The 23,440-nt window shown below is 38.0% G+C and overlaps 1 protein-coding gene across 33 annotated transcripts in view; it reads right to left on the reverse strand.

Annotated features, from left to right (window-relative positions):
* Positions 1 to 23,440, reverse strand: part of LOC118667948 (sarcolemma associated protein) — a 159,165-nt gene that overhangs the window by 8,605 nt on the left and 127,120 nt on the right. For 22 of the 33 annotated variants that reach the window (XM_036331814.1, XM_036331815.1, XM_036331816.1 and 19 more), the window contains 7 exons: positions 21,626 to 21,706; positions 21,266 to 21,325; positions 9,471 to 9,593; positions 8,267 to 8,341; positions 5,690 to 6,010; positions 5,128 to 5,245; positions 1,287 to 1,458 (listed from right to left, as the gene is read on the reverse strand). In XM_036331814.1, the coding sequence (XP_036187707.1) occupies positions 1,287 to 1,458; positions 5,128 to 5,245; positions 5,690 to 6,010; positions 8,267 to 8,341; positions 9,471 to 9,593; positions 21,266 to 21,325; positions 21,626 to 21,706 (950 nt within the window). Of the gene's footprint in view, positions 1 to 1,286; positions 1,459 to 5,127; positions 5,246 to 5,689; positions 6,011 to 8,266; positions 8,342 to 9,470; positions 9,594 to 21,265; positions 21,326 to 21,625; positions 21,707 to 21,846; positions 21,957 to 23,440 lie in introns of those variants that run through there. The other 11 variants (XM_036331812.1, XM_036331813.1, XM_036331808.1 and 8 more) reach the window with 4 other exon arrangements.

Genomic DNA, 23,440 nt, shown 5'->3' on the forward strand with positions numbered 1-23,440 from the left:
ACACATATCCTTAGCAAGAGGATAAAAATGAACATATTACAAAATCAATATGGCTGCATATACTGTTACAGGTTTTTTTTTTTTCCTTTAGGAACAAACATGAAGACAGAACAATAATCATTTCCAAGTTCAAGACACTACAAGGAAAGGAAAGTGCAAAGGAAAACTGCATTGATTAAACAGATTTTCTAAAAACAATTTTGGGAAAATTCGTTATTAAAGACAGAGAACTGTCTTCAACTTCCTTCCATTTATAACGAATCCTTTGTTTAACAGAGTCTACAACTGGGGTGGGCCCTGACCAGTAAGTAGATCAAAATGCACTAGGCTTCTCCATGCCCAGAGCAGGTCAGGAGGCAATGCAGGCCAGGAGTGCAAGGCCAGGACTGAACACAGCTCTTACTGCTGCATTGGCAACTTCAAGTCTTTGCTCAGAAGAGGCTGGGTGGGGTCTCTGCTCCAAAGTCAACCTTCACCATTTTTAACATGATTTTTTTTAAAAAGCCACCAAGTCAAGGTTTTAGCAAAATGACATGAAACAGGAGCATGCATATTTGTGAAGAAGGGGAAAATGAGATGGGGCTTGTGGGAAGAAAGTAAAAGGTCATAGAATATGTATTTGGCTGGCTGGTTATTAGGTGAATTTTAAGTAACTTTTCAGGCCAGTTTCACCTGAGGGGTTTAAATAGCATTATGGTGTGGCCTCACTTTATTTTCCAAAGTATTCTTTCTTTCTTTTTATTCTTTTAAATATATTTTTATTGATTTCAGAGAGGAAGGGAGAGGAGGAAAGAGATAGAAACACCAACGATGAGGGAGAATCATTGATCGGCTGCCTCCTGCACGCCCCACACTGGGTGGAGGATTGAGCCCACACACAGGCATGTGTCCTGACTGAGAATCAAATTGTGACCTCCTGGTTCATAGGTTGACTCTCAACCACTGAGGCACAACAGCTGAGCATTTTCCAAAGTATTCTAAGTAAGATACTGTCTTCGAGAGGGTTAAGTGATTTGGTACAAAGGGCTCTTCATATAGGTCAACTAACTGGTATGGAAAAAATTTTAATGTAATTTTATATATTTATATTTTTTAATGGTTTGGCCTAAATACAAATTCTCTATATATGGACCATGATATGCAGCTAGAAATCACCAAGCAGAGATGTTCCAAGTATCAACTTCGTGACAGGTCATGTAACTTGATTTCTAACTAGCATGAATATCTGATTTGCTTTTGGCTGTAAGTCCCACCATAATGGGGCTTATAATGTCTTTCCGCTTTACCTCTTTCTGTACATCCTTTGCTTGGTTTTCAGCCTTACTGAGAAGAGTTTTTAAATCAGTTGAATCCCGAAGATGCTGTTCTTTCAAGGATCCCATCTGATTCTCAAGCTCTTTCCTTGTCATCTGAAGGATGCCAAGATCACTGGTAAGCTCTAAACTCTGTTTCTGAGAACTGTAAGATAAATATTCACAGAGTTATTCATGTAGAAACTAGACACAGCAGGAAGTCCAATTCCTTAAACATTTCACTAGGAGGGATGGAGTGGATTTCAGAGAAAAGAAAACTATATAAAAAATAAGAGTTTCAATAAGTAAAAAGTGTCAAAACACTAAAGAATGCAAGTAAGTTTAAAGCTGTGTCCTATTTGCAGATAATCAGATATACATAAAGGTTGAAATTTAAAAGTAGAAGTAGAAGGTGACTATATTTTGTTATATCACATTATATTAACTATCATAAAAAGATTCAGTGTAGGTCTTCTAAAGGAAAGAATAGCATGTGCTTCAACTATTTATTATAAGTACTTGACAAATAGGATGGGGGATAGAAACTCACAGTTTAGAAGTCACTGCCAATTCAAGTAAAGATAAACCTACTCAAATGAGAAGACACACCAAAATGGGGAAAAGCACAGGACAAAGAACCAGGAGGCTGGGGCCCCTATTTGGTTGTGGGATGTTAAGCAAGTCATTTGACTGGTATAATACCATTCTCTGAGTAAGGATTTCCTGAGCTCTCAGATCTGTGCCGGCACCATGTTAAACAGACACAGATAATACAAGGAGAGTCTCAGTGCCCTCCACGGAACTCAATTTCTGAGGCTGTTTTCCTGCTTAAATTCTATGATTACCAAATTTTAAAACTTGATTTAAAAAAACAACCACAATTTACACACTAGGAAAACAGTTTTATAGGCATAAAAGGAAATTCTTTATTCAATTCCTTTTACATCACAGACAACAAAGAACAAAAGACCTGAATAGTGTAGTTGTGTTAAAGAATTTGGCTTCCAGGACCTGGCTGGGTAGCTCAGTTAGAGCATCATCCCAATACACCAGTGTTGTGGGTTCAATCTCCAGTCAGGGCACATACATGCATCAACCAAAGGATGTATAAATACGTGGAACAACAAATCAATATTTCTCTTTCTTTCTCTCTCTCAAATCAGTTAAAGAGATAATTTGGTTCTCATATATAAATGAAACAGCTAAAGAAGGATAAGGTCTTAAAAATTATTATGCCTCTCAGGATGAGTCATAAGACTCAGGATGTAACTGAGGTACTATCCTATATAATAAACCCTAATATGCAAATCGACCAAACAGTGGAATGACCAGTTGCTATGACGTGCACTGACCACCAGAGGCAGATGCTCAATGCAGGAGCTGCCCCCTGGAGGTCAGTGCATTCCCACAGGGGGAATCAGCCAGACGCTGGGCTCATGGCTGGTGAGTGCAGCGGCAGTGGCAGGAGCGCTAAGGATCCCTCAGCAGACATCCCCCGAGGGGTCCCGGACTGCGAGAGGACGCCGGCCAGGCTGAGGGACCCCACCCACTCCAGCGCACAAATTTTGTGCACCGGGCCTCTAGTGTAGTATACTAGTAAATCACATTTTGATTGTATGCTAGGCAGTTTCTTTTTTTTTTTTTTTTTTTTTTTTTGCTAGGCCGATTCTTAGGAGGCAGATGTGATGTCAAGCCAATACAGCCAGGAACTAAATGGCAGATAATAACCCATGAAGAAAGACTAGGTTCTAAATACAAGTATGCTGGGGAGGCTTACCAAATAAACTTAGAGAACTACTAAACCAGAAGTTTAAGAAATTAATTTGTCTTAAATAGTATATGTCAATTTAGGCAGACATCTTAACCAACGATCTAGTATGAATATTCCAAACTCTGTGACTTTATATATATATATACTAGAGGCCTGGTGCATGGATTCATGCACCGGTGGGGTCCCTCGGCTTGGCCTGCGGGGATAGGACCAGAACTGGCTCTCTGACATCCTCCAAGGCGTCCCGGATTGTGAGGGCACAGGCGAGGCTGAGGGGCCCTACCGGTGCATGATCAGGGCCAGGGAGGGACCACGGGAGGGCTCCAGGGTGTGTCTAGCCCATCTCACCCAGTCCTGATCGACTGGACCCCAGCAGCAAACTAACCTACCAGTCAGAGTGTCTGCCCCCTGGTGGTCTGTGCACATCACAGCAACTGGTCGTACGGTCGAACAAATGGTTGGACACTTAGCATATTAGGCTTTTATTATATAGGATATAATGTTTTTATTGATTTAGAGAGAGAGAGAAAGAGAGAAGGATAGAGAGATAGAAACATCAACGAGAGCCCAGCCAGCATGGCTCGGTGGTTGAGCATCAACCTATGAACCAGGAGGTCACAATTCAATTCCCAGTCAGGGCACGTGACTAGGCTGTGGGCTCATTCCCGTTGTGGGGCACCAGGACGTGCAGGAGACAGCCAATTAATGACTCTCTCGTCAGTGATGTTTCTATCTCTTTTTCCCTCTCCATTCTTCTCTGAAATCAATAAAAATATATTAAACACACACACATACACACACTTTCCTTTAAACAAACAAACAACAAAAAATCAAAACATTAATGAGAGAGAACATGGATCAGCTACTTCCTGCATGCTCCTACTGGGGATTGAGCCCCTAACCTGGGCATGTGCCCTGACCAGGAATCAAACTGTCGACCTCCTGGTTCATGGGTAGAGGTTCAACCACTGAGCCACGCCAGCTGGGCCCTTTTTTCTTTTTTTGTTAAAATCCTTACCTAATATTTTTTCCCATTGATTTTTAGAGAGAGGAAGAGAGACATAGAGAGAGAAACATCCATGTGATCAGTTTGTTGCCTACCACATGTGCCCTAACCAAGGTAGGGGATCAAGCCTACGACCAAGGTAACCTTGACTAGAATTGAACCCTGGACTCTTCAGTCCAAGGGCTGAAGCCCTATTCACTGAGCCAAACCAGCTAGGGTGATAACTGACTTTTTGCTAACCTTAATGCTCTTGAGGAAGGTAACCACAAGGCTAGCAAGAATGACTTCCATTTTGGTGTACTGGGGAGAAGAGGTGGATTAAAAGTAGCTTTAATAATAAACAGGTACTACTTTCATATTCTGAATAAGAGTACAAATGCTATTTAAATAAAAATATATAACAGATCAAATTTTTAAGGAAAAATAAATTTTGAACTCTGTAACAAATGTTTGCAGAGTTCAAATCCCCGTGGGAAAACAGGACTCCACTAATCTGTTGAAGTAAATCTACTGCATTGATTGGTTTGCATTTAAGGTACTGGATGCTAGAAAGATTTAACTGATTAGAGAATTCTTGATCTTATATATTATTACTCTTTATGTAACCCTGTTTGAAGTCCAGAAGCTGAATTTGTGTCTTTTAATTGTATAAATTCTTTGTCATGGTCATATCATCCTTATTGTAAAAGAAGGGATCACTGGCGTGAAAGAAAAGCAAACTTGTATTTGAAATTTATTATCATTTAGTTTATAGGACAAATTCAATCACTAATTAAAGATCTTTGCTGCTCATTTAGGAATATTTTTTGGGGAAGGGAGCATTTAATGAACCTATATTCCATGAGTACACCAAAAGGAAAGAATGTGTATCATGATGGTGGTGGTAGAAAAAAAAATGCTGAAGTAGTCATGTAGCATGGTTAACCTGCCAAACAGCCAAAATGAGACTGGCTGAACATTTTGCTCCAAAAATATATTTAAGTATCAAAATTAAATTAACTTTAAATTAAAATGTAAGATAAAGAAATATTTCAAAGCTAAAAAGAGTTCTTGCATACTTGTGCAATTCTTTTTCTTGCCGCTGCAGTTCTGATGATAGCAAAACATTTTCCTTTTTTAGAGAATGGCATTCAGTTTCCAATAATTTCCATTCCTTTCTCAACTTCTCTAGTTCACCTAAAAGAATCCCAAAACATATTCATTAACATAGGAACATAACTTCCATAATTAAGAGAAAACAAGATGAAAAATTTCAGAGAACATACGTATTTTCCCCCCTTTAAAAACATGTAAATTTTACATGGCTATTCTTAGATTCCTATTACTCTGCATCTATACCTCACGAGAAACCCCATCACTTTGAACTTTTGTAATCCCCTCCCCACTTGACTTTTATAAGACAAATAATTTTTAACAGAATTTAAATAAAATATAAAATTATAAAACATTTAGCTTATTCTAGAACTTGCAGACCTGAAGTTCTTATAGCCCTACTATAAGACACTGCTTTGTATAATCAATTGCTATCAAAGAGAAGAAGAGCCTGGGTTGTTAATTTTTATAAGTTATATGGTTATCATTGTCAAGAGGTTAGAGCTTATGTAAAATACACTTATCCACCTTGTAGCCTTGTTGCTTCCTCTCTCTGCTGGTCCTCACATTGTTGACATCGAAGCTGAAAACTGTTTTGCAGACTCGTGATTTCTTTCTCATATTCAGACGCTGCTTTCCGCCACCTCTCAAGCTCACCTCGCACCTTCTTAAGCTCTTCTTGCAAAGAAGCAATGTCAGTGTCCCGCTCAGAGGCAGCCTTTTCTGCTGCTTGATGAAGAAGCAAAATTTCATCTCGGGCACTAAGCAGTTCATCTCGAGTGCTTGTGATTTCACTGTCCTTCTCGTCCCGGAGATTCTCAATATTGATGTGTAACCTCTGCAGTTGGGCTACAAAAGTATATTTATCTATCATTTCCTTAGTCCATAGCAATTAAAAATAAAAGAATAGCCCATATGGGACTGTAGTCACTACATAGCCCAAGCTATCACAGCTGTTTGTTGTTTTTGATTAGACTGTACAAGCAATCTATGTTTAATGTAGAAAATGTCAAAATACAGAAACACACAGAGAAAACAAACAAACAAATTAATCTTTATTTCCCCCACACAGAGAAAATTGCTTCTAACATTTGGACTTATTCTTCTGGGTATTTTCTATGCATCTATACACGTAGAATACAAAATAGGGAGGATGAAAATATGTGTAGTGCTCTCTATCCTGCTAGTGATGAACATCTCTTAACAAAATAGTTATGCTGTAACTTTTTTTTGGCGGATCCTTTATTTTAGACATTGTAGACTGTTTAGTTTTTAATTATTCTAAACAATACTGCTTAGGGTGAATTCCTAGATAGAGAATGCTTGATCAAATGGTAAACATTAGAAAAATCTTTGATGTTCTTGATTCAATTTTCTGTTCAAATATCAATTCCTTAAAGAAGCCTTCTCTGATGACTTACCTAAAAAATCTTATCTGTCATTCTCTAGCTATTTACCCTGCCCTTATTGGATATCACATTATATATTTGTTTGTTGTTTATCTTTTCACTAGACTGTACATCTTATGCATGTTCTATCCCCAATACTAGCAAACAAGCAAGAATTAATAAAATTAATGAATACTGCCTAATTTTTAAACTTTATTTTTATTGTCGACACTATTACAGATGTCCCCATTCAAAGAGGTACATTTTTAAAAGATCTGGTCTTATGCCCTGATGATAGAACTGGAAATAATTTGTATGAAATAACACTTTGTTTAGGAGTAGCATACTAGGTTTGGTTACTATAACACAAGAAAATTATAGGTAAAAAAAGTTCCTTTGACAAAATAAAAGAATAATTAAAATAATCAAGAGGATTTAAGGCGGGGAGAGGAGGAGGAGGTTGCTCCATAAATAAATATTAAAGAAAATATTAGGCCTTTTAAGTGTGCAGGAAACACTGAGAGGTAACAGGTTCAAAACCTGAAAAAACACAATGGCCAGTGATGGTATGACCTTGGATTTGTGGGTTAAGTCCTGAAATATACATGCTGGCACTAGGGGGCACTCATTGATGCTTACGTAAGGCATCTTTAAAGACAAAAGGCAGCACTAAGTCACAGAACTGTCACAGAAAACTGCCCATGCACAATACAGGATGGCACTATAGATTCAAATAACATTTATATAAACTAATGAATAAGAGCATTAAACTATAATAAGGGCTTAAAAAGTTTTCAACTTAAAATGATATACAACCTATACCAAAAATTCTAATTTGACCATAATAAAATTTAAAAATTTTAATAGATCAAATATCCCACTCAAAAGAAAACCCAAAGACTGGCTTTTCTCTGGGCTATTTTAGGACAAATATCACAGGCCTCATACCATGGCTCCCCATTTCTTCTTAAGTGAGATTGTCTAATTTCTTACCCTATCTCGCAAACTAAAAATTTAAATAACATTAGTTCCCTCTTTGACAATGAAGGCAAATTAATCTTGCTTAGGAATCTTACAATAGCATAGGAAAGAAAGATCTCGCTTGGGGTATCTCGCAATTATAGCCTCACAGTACCAGAAGCTGCAGTTCAAAGAAAACTCGTGACAGGCAGAGGTCTTTCTGCTCATTTCTGCAATGACTCCGTGATAGCCCACTAAACGGGGGCTATGAAGAGCAGTCTTTACCACTGAAGGCAGTGTTGGGACCATTATTCTGTTTCATGTGGTATATAATTTTTGTTGCAATGCCAAGTGTGTTATGAACATTAGCAACATAAGCTAAAAGTGCTAATGCACAGAGCAGCTCAAACTGATTTCCTATCTGAAGGCTATCTCTGTAGTAACTCACTGCAATAACTCAGAAAGTGACAACCTTTCCAAATCCTCACCTTCACCCTTGCTCTTCTAACCCAAGTGTCTATTGTTTGAGTACAGGGGAATCTTCCTTTATATAGAAAGAAAGGAAAGGAGAAAGGGAGAGAAGGAGGGGGGGAGGGAGAGAGGGAAGGAAAGAGGAAGGGAGGGAAGGATGGAAGGAGGGAGCTCACCCAGTTATAGTCTCAGATTCTAGGGAAGAACAAAGGGAATGCTCTGCACTCTTAGTTTCCAATCCCTGTGAATCACTAAAAACTATCTCAAATACCCTTAGTGTCCATACCTTGAAGAACCTGTATTTGTTTAGTGGATTCCTCAATTTGATTTCGATAGGCTTTTCTTTCTTCTTCCAAAAGAGCTAAAAGTAAAACACAGTATATCTAATTTTGTGAGTTAATAAAAGTATTCAGAATTGGGCAGTGGGAAATTTCTTAAAAATTCTCTCCTAAAGCTTATTGAAGGAAACAAAAGTTAGGCGGTAAGTATCATCGGTATTGGCAGTTAGACAGTTTAAAGGTTTTAGGAGCACAAACAGTAAGTAGTAAGTAATAAATCTATTCAATTGAGTAGTGGGGTTTCCCAGACTTTGTATCACCAAGATATGTGCTATTCTTCACATGAGAAACATTCTTGATAATTGTTAATCAGCATTTTGAGCTTAAATTAAAAAAAAAAAAAAGAACTTAAAATCCTAATGTGTACTATCAAGTACATAGAAAGTACTGACTAAATAACTGCTGTTTGGGAAATGTTTTTGTTTGTTTTTTAAATATAATTGATTAAATTAGCCTGAGCCCTCCACAAGGTTTAAGTTCAATGCATAGCAACTCTAATTTCTTCAAGAAGCAGGAAAGGAAGGGAGTAGTAGCATCTCCCTGAGAGTCTTCCTCCTGGTCAGGAAGGCCTTCTTAGAGAACATGAGGACGCCAAAGGCCGTTCACTTTCTCCTCACTCTAAAACTTTCTAATGTGCTAATTGACTACAACCTGGCAGTTACTGTGAATGATACAGAAATGTAAGCTCTAGGGAATAGCCTATGACTCCACTGGCCTGTGACACTACAGTTAAGTGAGCTACTAGGAAAGAAATGGTTGGGACATTAGAAGATTCTTTCTATACCTTAATCTAGCCTGATTCTTCCCATTTACTGCTGAGTACACTGGAAAGTCACAGGGAATATAAATCTCCCTTATCTTATACTGAGTAGCTTACATTAGGTTAACTAAAATCAAGATCTTTCACTGGCAGAGATCTTTCATGATGTTCACGTCAAAACTGTGAAAGAAGTAGAGCAACCGAACTCTCCCCACTTTATTGATGTGAAACGTAAGTTCAGAGAGTTTAAGTGAAAGTCCCAAGATCACATACCTAATAAAGTTGTGGATCAGGAACAAGATACCTTGCCTCTAGACTCCAAGTTTGGGGCCATTCAGTTATATCATGTTGCCTCCATATCCCCTAAAGAATCAAAGTAATCTTGATCTCACCTTGAAGTTCAAAGCATTTTTGTTTACTTGCTCTAGCTAGCTCCTGGGCTTCAATCAATTCCTTGCGAAGATGCTGAATTTCTTGTTTTGCCTCAATTTCTGACTGTGCACCCTGCGAGTCATCTGATAAAAATGTTTATTTTAAAAGCAAAAGTTAGTATCACAATATAAACTCTACAACCAAAGATTAGCAATCTCATGTTTAGACATGCATAATTAAACAACACAGCGTAACTGAGTTAAATAAAACTTGGGAGCAAATTATATTAAGCATTTTAGTCATTTTACCTGGAGAAAGAATACAAGTACAGTTAAATAAATATATTAGTAGCTCATGGCATGTTACTATAAAACATATATTAATACATACTAAAATTATAAATTTCACTCATATAGAGCTTATGTAAGGCCTGAATGTCAGTAAGACAAGCATAATGCTATTCTTTACCAATTTTGAAATTCTTTGATAACAAAATCAGAACAATTTCACTTTTAACTTAACTGGAAGTGAAAAAAAGAAGAAACAAACTTTTCTTCCAGAAAAAGTATTTTTAGCATGATTTCCACAGTTGTGGGATACAAAATAAAAACCAGGCTAAAAGCTGCACTGTGCTCACGTTGTCATGACTGTTTTCCCAACAATACACACATAACAAATATTTGTTGAATTATTAAATGATGTAAGAAATAACTTAAATGATTTTATTGAAAGAAATCAGACCTACTCTTACATCTCAACTACATCCTTCCCCTAATTTCTTTCCTTTCTAGCCATTCTGTTCATCTTTCATTGTATTAAAACTTTCTGCTACTGCATATTGCCTGAAATAAATCAGATAGGCCATATTCTTCCAGTACATTCTATTTGACTATTACTTTGTTTTATAAGTAGCTCAGGCATAACAACTTTAATCCATCAAAACAGAGCTGCCCTAGCTGGTTTGTCTCAGTGAATAGAGTGTTGGCCTGTGGACTGAAGTGTCCCAGGTTCCATTCCTTCAAGGGCACATCCCTGGGTTGCAGGCTCAATCCCCAGCCCTGGTTGGGGTGCATGCGGGAGGCAACCAATTGATGTCTCTCTCCCACACTGACGTTTTCCTCTGCCTCTTTCCCTCCCTTTCACTCTCTTTAAAAAACAAACAAAAATCAATGGAAAAATATCCTCAGGTAAGGATTAACAAGAGAGAGAGAGAGAGAGAGAGAGAGAGAGAGAGAGAGAGAGAGAGAGAGAGAGAGAGAGAACACGCTGAGGCCCTGGCTAGTATGGCTCAGTTGGTTGGGTGTCGTCCATGCACCAAAAGGTTTCAGTTTCAATTCCGGTCAGGGCATATGCCCAGTTTTGGGGCTCAATCCCCAGTATGGGGCGTGCAGGAGGAAGCCAATTGATATTTTGTTCTCACATTGATGTTTCTCTTTCTCCCTCCTACCCATTCTCCCTCCCCACTTCCTTCCTCTATCTAAAAATAAATTTTATTTTATTTTTAAAAAAACAGCTGAGAATATAATTTCACAATACAATCTAAGTAAGTCTCAGATGTTACATACACATATTTTCATACTCATTGATTACATGGGGAAAGGGGAAGAGAAGAGGAAACGCTTCCTTATAGTAGAAAGCCAGCCAGTAAATGTAAAGGGAATGACAGAATCAGAAAATCACTATTTGGCAACTAATGTAGTAACAGTTGATTCAGGCAAGAATCATCAGTAGATGCTAAAATTAAGTAGGTAATAGGAGTAACAGGATACTTACATACCAGCAATAGAACAATTCAATATCAGACACCACCTCCTGATATGATGTGCACTATTATTGTTATATCCCTACCAAAAATGCATAGCTTGAATCTAATCATGAGGAAACACAAGGTACAGACAAACTAAGGGACATTTTATAAAATACTGCTCTTCCAAAATGTCAATGTCATGAAATACAAAGAAAGACTGGAACTATTCCAGATTAAAGGAGACTAAAGAGTCACAAAAAAAGAATGCAACCCATGACTCAGGATTTTATTTTGTCATAAAGGTCATTATTGAGACAACTGACAAAATGTGAGTAAGGCTTGTGGATTTGATAATAGTAATATACTAGTATATCAATGTTAAATTTGGGGAACTGTATAATAGTTATGTAAGAGAAACAAAAAATTCACACGGAAGTATTTAAGAGTAAAGGCTATGATGTTACAGTTCTTTCTCTCCCCCCCACCCCCCCATAGGTCCCCTCCACCCGGTTCCCACCCCACCCTCTGCCCTTACCACCTCCCCCGCACTGTCCTCATCCATAGGTGTACGATTTTTGTCCAGTCTCTTCCCGCACCCCCACACCCTTTCCCCCCGAGAATAGTCAGTCCACTTCTTTCTATGCCCCTGATTCTATTATATTCACCAGTGTATTCTGTTCATCAGATTATTTATTCACTTGATTTTTAGATTCACTTGTTGATAGATATGTATTTGTTGTTCATAATTTTTATCTTTACCTTTTTCTTCTTCTTCCTATCCTTAAGGATACCTTTCAGCATTTCATATAATACTGGTTTGGTGGTGATGAACTCCTTTAGCTTTTTCTTATCTGTGAAGCTCTTTATCTGACCTTCAATTCTGAATGATAGCTTTAATGGGTAAAGTAATCTTGGTTGTAGGTTCTTGCTATTCATCACTTTGAATATTTCTTGCCACTCCCTTCTGGCCTGCATAGTTTCTGTTGAGAAATCAGCTGACAGTCGTATGGGTACTCCCTTGTAGGCAACTGACTGTTTTTCTCTTGCTGCTTTTAAGATTCTCTCTTTGTCTTTTGCTCTTGGCATTTTAATTATGATGTGTCTTGGTGTGGTCCTTTTGTTCGGGGTTCTCTGTGCTTCCTGGACTTGTAAGTCTATTTCTTTCACCAGGTAGGGGAAGTTTTCTGTCATTATTTCTTCAAATAGGTTTTCAATATCTTGCTCTCTCTCTTCTTCTGGCATTCCCATAATTTGGAGGTTGGTACACTTGAAGTTGTCCTAGAGGCTCCTTACACTATCTTCATATTTTTGGATTCTTTTTTCTTTTCCAGTTGGGTGTTATTTGCTTCTTCGTATTTCAAATCTTTGACTTGATTCTTGCGATCCTCTAGTCTGCTGTTGGAACTCTGTATAATATTCTTTATTTCAGTCAGTGTATGCTTAATTTCTAGTTGGTCCTTATTTATAACCTCGAGGGTCTTGCTAGATTTCTTGAGGGTCTCACTAAATTTATCGGCGGTTTCTAGAAAATTCTTGAAAAACCTTGTACGTGTGGTTTTGAACTCTATATCCAGTAGTTTGCTTTCCTCCATTTCTGTCATTTGTGACCTGTTTCTTGGTCTCCACATTTTGGCTGCTTCCCTGTGTTGATAGAGTGGCTTTGTGTGCTAGGTGTCCTAAAGGGCCCAGTGGCTCAGCCTCCCCAATTACCTGAGGTGGACACTCTTGGTGCACCCTTTTGTGGTCTTTGCGCACAGTCTTGTTGTAGTTAAGCCTTGATTGTTGTAGGTATCACTGGGAGGAATTGACCTCCAGGCCAATTGGCTGTGAGAATCAGCTGTGTCTGCAGTGGGAGAACTTCTGTGCTGGAGACACCCTTCTGGGGCAAGACTTGCTTCAGTGGGGCTTTGGTGCTCACTGAGTTTGCCCCCTGAGTGTGTCCCTTATGGATCTGAGGAGTTTTAATCTGGATGGTCCCACTCTGCCCACTGGGTACACTGGCTCTTGGATCTCTAAGGAGGTGCTAATTTAGCCTCTGCCTGAGGCTACCCAGCAGGAGCTATGGAGAGATCTGCAGATTCCTCTTCTTTGTTTGGGGTTTGGAGGTGCCCAGATGAGGCCCAGCTGTGAAGCAATGCAAGCTGCTGTAGGGCCTTGGGCCTTCTTTTGGAAGTTCTGGGTCTCTCTGACCCAGCTGCAGTTTTTAGGTAATTTTCAGATTGAAAAGGGCCAGGCCTTTCATATGCAAAAGCCTCTGTGCACAGCTTGGGTGGGGCGGGGTCTCAGCGGATCAACAGGGCGGAGCAAGCAGCTATGGCTGCTCCTCAGTCCTACCCTAAGAGGCCCCGCGTCTCAGTGTCCTGGTAATCGCTGCAAGCACCTCTGAGAGAAAGCCGCCCTCGATTTCTGACCAATGCCAGACAGTCCAGTTTCTCCCCGTATGAGTCTGGGTACTCAGAGACTCGCCTGGAACTGGAGTTCAGAGCAGTCGGGAGCTTGAGACCCCCTCCCGAATGAAAAAGACAACCGTGTCCTCAGTTGCCAGCCCTTTCCACGTGCGCCTCCGTACCTCTGCACTTTACTTCTGCACCTCCTCTGAGTCTCAGTGTGCTTTTCTCTTTCCTTGTAGTTGTAGAATTTCCACTCAGCCAGCCCTCCTATGGTTCTGGATGATGTCCATTTTGTCTTTTAGTTGTATTTTTGAAGTTGTTGTGTGAGGCAGCAATTTCCGGTGTTTACCTATTCCACTATCTTGTTTCCTCTGCAGATTATTTTTCTATGTAATCCACCTTGAAGGTCTATTAAAGCAGACATTTCTTGTCTGCAGCAGAACAATTCTCTTGATCAGTGATGTTGTGAAACAAAACTAATACTTATTTTTCAAATTAAAAATAATGGAACAGATTTTATGTTAAGTAATTATGTTTTGGGAGACAAATTTAACTTAGGCAATAATCTATATATATATATATATAAAAGCCTAAACGACCGGCTGACCGACTGTCCGGTAGCAATGATGCACACTGACCACCAGGGGTCAGACAATGCAGGAGCAGAAACCACAGATATGGAAACATGGAACATACTGATGAATCTCAATGGGAAGGGGGTTGGGCGGGAAGAGATTAACCAAAGATCTTAAATGCATACTAGAAGCCCAGTGCATGAGCACGGGTGGGATCCCTCGGCCTGGCCTGTGGGGATCAGGCTGAAACCAGCTCTCGGACAACCCCCAAGGGGTCCCAGATTGTGAGAGGGCGCAGGCCAGGCCAAGGGATCCCACTGGTGTACAAATCCATGCACTGGGCCTCTAGTGAGCTTATAAAATAAGGATCAAGTGAATTAGTTCTCTGTACCACATAGTGAAAAGGACCAGCATTTTAGTTAGATCAAATAAGATGCCTTGCATCAAATAATCCCATCTAATAATAGACAAACATGGTAATTGACCGTACCTCTGCTATGCCTCCCATTGGCTAATCAACGCGATATGCAAATTAACCGCCAACAAAGACGGCTGCTAATTTGCATACTGCAGGCAGGGCGGAACAGCGCTATCCCGCCTGCCGCGCCGCCATCTGGGTCTGATATTTGCAACCCGGGGCGGTGGGGTGGGACAGCACCATCCTGCCTGCCCTGCCGTCATTCGGGCCTGCTATCTGCGATCCAGGGCAGCGGGCGTCCGTATGGGACCCGACCTGGGGTAGCCGGGCAGTGCAGCAGCGATCGGCCAGCCCACCCGGCCTCCATCCGGGCATTCCGTGTGCGACCCGACCCGGGGCGGCCGGGCAGGGCAGCAGCGATTGGCCGGCCCGTCCAGGCGTCCTGTGTGCGACCCGACCCGGGGAGGCAGGGCAGGCACCGAGGGATCGGGCCTGCCATCTGCCACCTGGGGAGCGGGCCTAAGCCAGCAGGTGGTTATCGCTCGAGGGGTCCCAGACTGTGAGAGAGCACAAGTGGGGCTGAGGGACACTCCCTCCACCCTCCCCTGCCAGTGCACAAATTTTTGTGCACCAGGCCTCTGGTGTAAATATAAAATTCTAGAGTTTGATCATAGAAGTAGAGATATTGACTTCAAATCTTTACAAATTAAGTTTAATATAAACACAAATGACTACATTCAAACTAATCAAGTAGTCAATGTGTTGATACTCTTTTCAGAAAACCAAGTGACTATTTAAAAGAAAAAAAAATTTTTTTTTGGCCAAAGACAAATGAGCAAATCTTTTTTCTGCTAAGGTTGATCAATGGCTCATTGTACTTCATAGGGTTCTGTGGGAAAATGCATTATTAGTTTATTATGGCTTGGGCCCACTGTCATGGTACCTTACTTTTGTCACAGACTTTTTGTAACAATGTACTTCATAATCTTGGAAAAAGTCTTGTGATAAGTACAGCTCAAAGTGTTTAGATGAAGATAAATGGAAGCCTTACTGAGCCAAATCTACTTTATTTAGCTGTGAAGTCAGGTGGAAATAAATGTTTTTAGGAACTATGATAGCATGGAAAGAATAACAGATCTATTTTCCCTTTAACACAAATGCTTTATATTTAGAACTACCCGGTGTATAGTATAGGCCAAGGGCTAGCTTTTCTCAGACTAAGGGTAAATCCTATAAAGAGGTCCATACCACACAAAAACCCACTAAATGAACCAGCCTTGTCACTTGCAATACCTATATTGATGATGTCCTAATTAAATTTCTTCAGAAGACTGGAGAGTTAACTTAAACCTTCCCTTTGCTCTAAACATGGATGAGATGCTATGAACATCTGATTTGGTAAAAGACCAAATCAAAGCATTTTTTCCCAAGTTCTATTTTGCATATTTGCTGAAGGCTAATGTAGCCACAACATCTGTTAACTCATCAATTGATAGAAGATCTGACTGAGGCAGTTGGCCAGGTGGGTGTACCCTTTTTTTATTAATAGCACTCCTCCCTTTGGAAGGTCTGGTAGTTGCAGGCTTAGTTGAGGAGAACAACCTTTACAATGGAGAAAGACCATTTTTCTGTCGTGGGTATGTGCAGTCATATGAGACAGCTCTAGGCAGCAACCTCTTATTGTTGATTCTCACCCCTTTGCCATTCCTTCTGACCAGCTAGGCTCCTTCTTGATAACTGGATCTTTTATTGGCTCCTTTTCCTCCCCATTGTTTGTTCTTTCTCTATAATTTCCCCTTGCTATGATGGTCCATCCCTATGCATAGAATTCCCAAAACATGGTTAGATATGCTGTCCAAAGTTTTCACCACGCCCAATTAAACCCTGTCAACACTATCTTCCATAAGACCATAGCCTCTGCATGTGTCTTATCTCTGTATTTCTTAGGTCAATAAATGTCTCAGAAATAAATGCCAATGACTCTCTAATCCTAGTTTCTGTCTTGCACTTCTAAAGCATTTCTAATTCCTAGGATAACAATATGAAACAAGGACACCTTTAAATGTGAAAGGGAGCACTTGTAATAATTATGCTGGGACAACAGGCACACCACATCACCTTTCCTGTTCAACAAACTAGAACCATCACTTTCCTACCAGGATACCTCTTCTTCCAGAAATTATACCTGACTTTCATTTCTCTCTCATATTCTGCTTCTCAGGCCTATGAATTTCAGATAATTACCAAAGAAAGAACAACAGAGGCCAATTTTGTTCTTTTGTTTAAATTTCCACAATGGCCATCCTAATTCAGACCATCAATAATTACCTAAGCCTCCTTATCTCCAGCTTCTATCTACTCCAATTCATCAACAAATCTCCCAAAAATACAGGTCTGAGCAAATTTCTGTGCTCAGAAGCCACTGAGTTTTGCCAAAATAATCACCCCAACTTAAAAAAACACTCAAATGATTATGTGAACAAACTTTAATTATACTGTACTTGTCAAACCCAACCCATATTATAAAGCTTGTAGTTTTTAATATTTTCTTTGAGAAGATATCTCTCTTTTATAATCCTAACCACTTAAAAATATATCTAAATATATTCTCCAAAAGTCAACAACTAAAAACAAAAATAACTAATATTATTACCACACTGAAAATAATAAGTAATTCCTTAATATCAAGTATCCACTTAGTATTAAAACGTCCCATTGTCTCAAATTTCTTTTGTAGTTGGACTGTTTGAATGATGATCCAAACAAGGTTCACACATTGCATTTAGTTGACACATCTCTTAAATCTCGCAATTTACTTGAAGAAACTGGGTCACTGTCCTACAGAATTTTCCACATTCTAATTTTGTTGTACGCGCACCACATTATTTTGAATGTGGCCCTAATCTTTAACGTCCTGCAACTTGACCAGATTCAGGTTGTTTTTTAAATTATTGAACATGTCATATGTAATATGATAGATACACCTTCAGCATCATCTCCAATGATACTTATTCCATGAGCTCAAACTGCCTTTTCTCCCCATCTTCCAAAATAAACAAAAAGAAACATAAAAAATCTGAACATTCTTACTCCCACTTTGACTCCTAATGGCAACATCAACAAAGAAGCAGTTTATCATCTGTAACTTTCCTATCACCTTTTGACTAGAACTTTCTCAAACTCCAAGGACAGTCTTATCAGACTTTGAAACCATGGCAGGCCCTGGCACAGTCCCTAAATAGACCACTTGTGTTCAATACTACTTGGACTAAATTCTAGTTTTCTTTTTATTGGTTTTTAGGGAAATGATTTCAAGCACATAAAAACCTGTGGTTAAAGCCACATCTTCATTTCTCTTTCAAAAGTGGCAAAAATTGGTTAAAAATGATTTTTATTTCAGGACAAAGGTACTACTGCTATCATCCTTTTATTTACATCTTATGGTGAATTTTTAATCTACTTTAGCTTATTTTCTTAACCCCAGATAACTAAAATGAAGAGTAGCATACTATAATTCTAAGTAAAGATTGGCTATTTTTTTAAAAGGAAAAATAAAATTTAAAAATAATGGTTCAAGAAGTCAGGCATAGCGGTTCAATGGGGAAAATAATGGGATTACTTAAATGTAACTCCTTTTTACAACTCTAAAGGTTAAAATTGTGGTCTAATAATTTATTCTTTATTTAGGAAAAAAAATCTGTCAGCCTACTGAACTTACACAGATTACCAAGCACAACCACACATAATCAAGCAAAACCCAAATGTTTCTAGTAAGTGGTAGTGAATACATTATTTTTAAGAATTTATACAACTCTTACAAAAGAAAAAAAGCAATGGGAAAAACAACTATTTAGGGTCATGGTGACTTTCTTAGAAACACTTCTAAAATATGCTTGATTCTAAACTGGTTGATTTTCCTTTACATCTAATCAGTGACTGACTTAGTCTGTTCTTAAAATCAAGCTGCAAAATCTTTCAATAGGTGTTGATAAAGATAGTACTTCATTAACAAGAATTGGCAATTATATAGAATGTAAAAGAAGTTGGGGGTTCTGTTTTTGTCACCTTAACTTAAAGCAGCGGTTCTCAACTTGTGGGTTGCGACCCCTTTGGCCGTCAAATGACCCTTTCACAGGGGTCACCTAAGACCATCCTGCATATCAGATATTTACATTACGATTCATAACAGTAGCAACATTACAGTTATGAAGTAGCAACGAAAATAATTTTATGGTTGGGTCACAACATGAGGAACTGTATTTAAAGGACCAGAAGGTTGAGAACCACTGACTTAAAGGAAGGTTAGGGAATTCTGACCCATCTTAACCAATGGCAACCCAAGCGATTACTAGCAGCATTAGTACACCCACCCTCCTTCCACAGGCACCTTGCATTTTCCAGTCTCTTTCTCTCCCACAACTTTCCCTTTTATGAGTACTTATACAGAAATGACTTAGCCTTACTGTGGTACTCAAGGATTAAAAAAAAAATTTCCCTTGACGTGGCAAAGTAACAAACAGATATTATTATTAACTATTATTAAGTTCTAAGTGGCTTTATTATGTGATTTATGAATTGGGCAGCATACCATCTAACAACTAGAAGGGCACGCTCTATTATTAATTTGAAAATATCCATCACCTGCTTTTCCCTAAAAGATAAAGTAGGAAATATTTCTTATAAACCTCACAATCTTATTCAATGAGTGAAAAGTTACTATTGAACAGACAGGTCTATTTTTATCAATTACTATCATTATTATAATCAGTTTCTTCATTATGGTACCAATCTTAACATGTTATTTTCCTAACACCATGGCAAATACATTATTTAATTTAATCCTAACAACAACCTGATGAAGTCGGCTTTTCCCAGTCTGACAAATGAAAAAAAGTGAAGCACAGATGTTGAGCAATTTGCCCAAGGACCTATCACAAATAAATAACAAAGCTGAGATTGAGCCCAGACCTCTTTGACTCTTAGCTTTTTGTTTAGAATGTTACTTTCCTAAAGCTCTTGTTGTTTTATAATTTTGATGTAAGAGGTCTTTTATTAATTCATTCAACAAATATGTAAATTTTACTGAACTTCTGGCAACAGGATAAAAACAAAATTTAGAACAGACTGACATAAAATTACAAAAGTACTAATAACAAGTTGAATGTAATTAATATAATCATAAATGCTACTTATAAATCAATCTGAACCTGGCTGCTAAAAAGATTTCTGGGAGATTTCTATAGTAAAAAAGACCGTAAGAACAGCTAATTTGTATGATAGGTTTTCATTACTCATTCACCTTCCCTCTTGTTTTCCTATGTTCCCACAAAGGCCCAGGGGTTCTGACATGTTTCCAGTAACAATTTTTTATATAATAACAATACTGTCTTTCTGCAAAGAATCAGAAATGTTCCAAGATAAAATTTCTGGACTCTGAAAAAATTAATGTAGATTTATTATTTACAATACTAGAAAGAAATCATGCCTTTTTAACATCAAAGGTGACCTGCTGGAAACTATGCTCATACTTGAAGACAAGTTGGCAATTCGTTGCCTGGGCCAGTAATCTTAGGACTTTCCTTGGTAATGGAATTCAATCAAAGGTGGCTCAAAAAGCCATGTGAGTGAGCTTCAATATCCACATGGAAGAAAAAAGAAGGCCAGGATGTTCAGACTAAGGAACTCTAAGAGAATTTAAGTAATCTCTTTGTTAGCCACCCTCAATCCCCATCATTGCACCACTAGGCCAGCAGAAGAGTCATGCAGGGTGAAATTAAGGTTTCTATAAATAATCCAAAGCTCAGGGTCTGGACTGGAAGATCCCTTAATAGCCCAGCCAGAGCATAAGTATTTCTACAAAAAAAAAAAAAAAAAAAAAAAAAAAAAAAAAAAGAAACTTCCATAGGCTGCTTCTGCTGCTGATTTCAGAGAACTGCCCGGTATTAGTCCATTGCTACCAACATGTTTAACCAACTGGTCTGAACTCACATCTCAATTTTCCTTTCCTCACTAAGGCAATATAAGAGTCTAAATGCTGATAACCACAGATTTATAAATAAGCCAACCCAAGGCACTTCATTTTAAAAACACTTAAATGTTGATTTATTGCCTATCCATTTCATTTTAAACAAGTAAATATCAATAAATAAATGTACTTCTTATTTAGAAGTGAAACAAATGAAAAAATTTATTACAAGCATTGCTTACTTTACCCCCACCCAAAATTTATAGAAGTGTCCTAAGAACCTGGGTATCTTTACTGGAGAAGAGAATGATGAGAAAATTAGGACACTTATAACTGCTATAATATGATAATAGAGCAAACAGGTGGTTTTCCCCAAGGAAGTTAATATTTTCACCTTTTACTAATTTATGTTAAAAGCAGCAATGAGTTTCTATCAGAGGCACCAAGGTAAACATACAAAAAATTGTTGCATATCATATTTTATCACTTCCTGCTTTGCCGACTGATAAACATTATTTTACAATTTAAATATTTTTTGTTTGAAGCATTGACACCAACACCAACGTTTTTAATTTTAGTTCCTGCTACTTTACAGAACTTATCTTACATAATCTTTTAACTAAAACTGAAAATCTCACATTATACATGGAATTGATTTGTGGCAAGGGTATGTAAATCTGATGCCCTGGTTTAAAATGTTATAAAAACATGTTAAAATACCTTTTAATAGGGATACTTTAGCAAGCGGTTCATTTAGGTCTTGCTCATCCATTTGGGCGTCTACAGAGGGAAAAAAGATAATTATAAACAGTAGTCAACTCTATCAGCAAGCTGTTACTATCAAAATAAATAACCGAAATTTATACTTCTATTGTATTTGAATAGTTGAAATTTATATAGCTATTTTATTTGGATAGTTTTATCCATATATTCAGGATTCAAGAAAATGATTTGGTAAATTAAAGCACTGCTTTTCCCTCAAATACAAACTTTGAAATCTCCACCCACATTAACCTGCATATCTAAACTGCTTGGAAATAATAACATCTGCAAATTAGTAAACATTAGGTTAAAACTCACCTGTAGCGTCGTCACTACTTTTTTCTTTGCTGGGACTCAGAGTATCTGATAAATCAGATTCCTTTGCTCTTGCTTGGTTTTCTACCAAGAAGGAAAAAAAAGCAGAATCTCATTATAATTAAATAGCTTCTATCAATAAAACTACTTTCAGGCTATGCGTGCTCTAAATCTACTGTTATGCAAAATACTTTTAAAATGAACTCAGGTCACTAATCTCTTACTTCTTCACCACTCTAGTCCAAAATGGAATGCTGGTTATTACACGTAGCTCATATTAAATTATAATGTGGAGCATGTCTGCTGTGCAGAGGGCTGGGGCTTTTGTTCAAGGCTGTCCACTGGCCAACTGGAAACAAAAATGAAGCAAGCTTTGCTAAAGTATTTAGAAAACTGCAACAAATATAACAAAACTCTCAGGAAAATGTGGACATTTTATGAAGATGATGAAAGAAAATGGCTCTATTACATAAACAACACTAGTTTGTCTTAGTAATATTTATACATATAACAAAAGTAAAATAATTATTTGTTATAAAGGTAACACTTAAGACAGTAAAATTAACAGCCTTTAACTTATTTTAATTTTTTAAAAACATCTTTATTTTATTTATTTATTTTGTTAATCCTCAACCAAGGATATTTTTTCCATTGATTTTTTTTTTTTTTCTTAAGAGAGACTGGAAGGAAGGGAGGGAGGGGAAAAGAGAGAGAGAAACATCAATGTGAGAGATGTCAATTGACACATCAATTGGTTGCCTCCCGTACACATCCTGACTGGAGCTGGGGATTGAACCTGCAACCCAGGTACATGCCCTTGACCAGGAATTGAATCTGTGACCCTTAGGTGCTTGGGTTTATGTTCTAACCACTGAACACCACTGGCCAAGGCAAGAGCCTTTTATATCTAAAGAAAATTTAACTGTACCTGAACCACACTGAGAAAAAAACTTTTTAAAAAGTTTTTTATTTGCAAGTAGTGTGCTGCCTGATCCAATAAAGATATCCTAGGTATAGTTTTCAATGAAGTGCTCTCAAAAATCCTAACTGTAACTCCAACAATTAATTAAAGGTGACTGGGAATTAATTAGGCCCTAGATTCTCATCTAAAATACACATCTGTGGATACTATGATATGCATTATGATACTATTTACAGAGATGGTTATTTCTCTAATCATAATTCTTTAGCACCTCCCTGTTCTCCATAAGCCAATTAGCCATAACCTTGTCCCTGCATTAATTCCCACATGAGCTCTTTTTCAATTAGGCCAGCCTCTTAGAGAGCCAATGCATGTCAGCTCATTATGACCTGCAATTCTTTGCTTAAGTTGAATTCCCCTAAACTCAACGACCATTCTCTCTACTTGTCCTATTCATTCTGCAAGATACAGCTCTAAGGAAATCTTCATATCTATCTCCAGGATGCTGCTCCTTTTTATTGCATCTTCTTTATTGTATCATGTTTTTGAAATTAATTATGTTCTATTTCATGCCATTCTGTGTTTGTACATATATATTATTTCCTTAGTGAGATTATAAATTCCCTAAGTATATGATTATGTTTTATTATGCTATACATTTGTATTGTTTGTGGTGATAATGTATCAAAACTTAAATGCACATATCCACTTTTCGTACTTTCCCTAAAGAAAAAATAAACTACATATAGTATCTATAAAAATGTTCACTGCAGCACTGTTTATTATGAAATGGAAAATATTCAAGATATATTGAGCCCGGATGGTGTGACTCAGTGATTGGGCATCGACCTATGAAACAGGAGGTCATGGCTCGATTTCCGATCAGGGCACATACC

The sequence above is a fragment of the Myotis myotis genome, unplaced genomic scaffold (genome assembly GCF_014108235.1).
Source record: "Myotis myotis isolate mMyoMyo1 unplaced genomic scaffold, mMyoMyo1.p scaffold_m19_p_13, whole genome shotgun sequence".
In the NCBI taxonomy this organism is placed as follows: Eukaryota; Metazoa; Chordata; class Mammalia; order Chiroptera; family Vespertilionidae; genus Myotis; species Myotis myotis.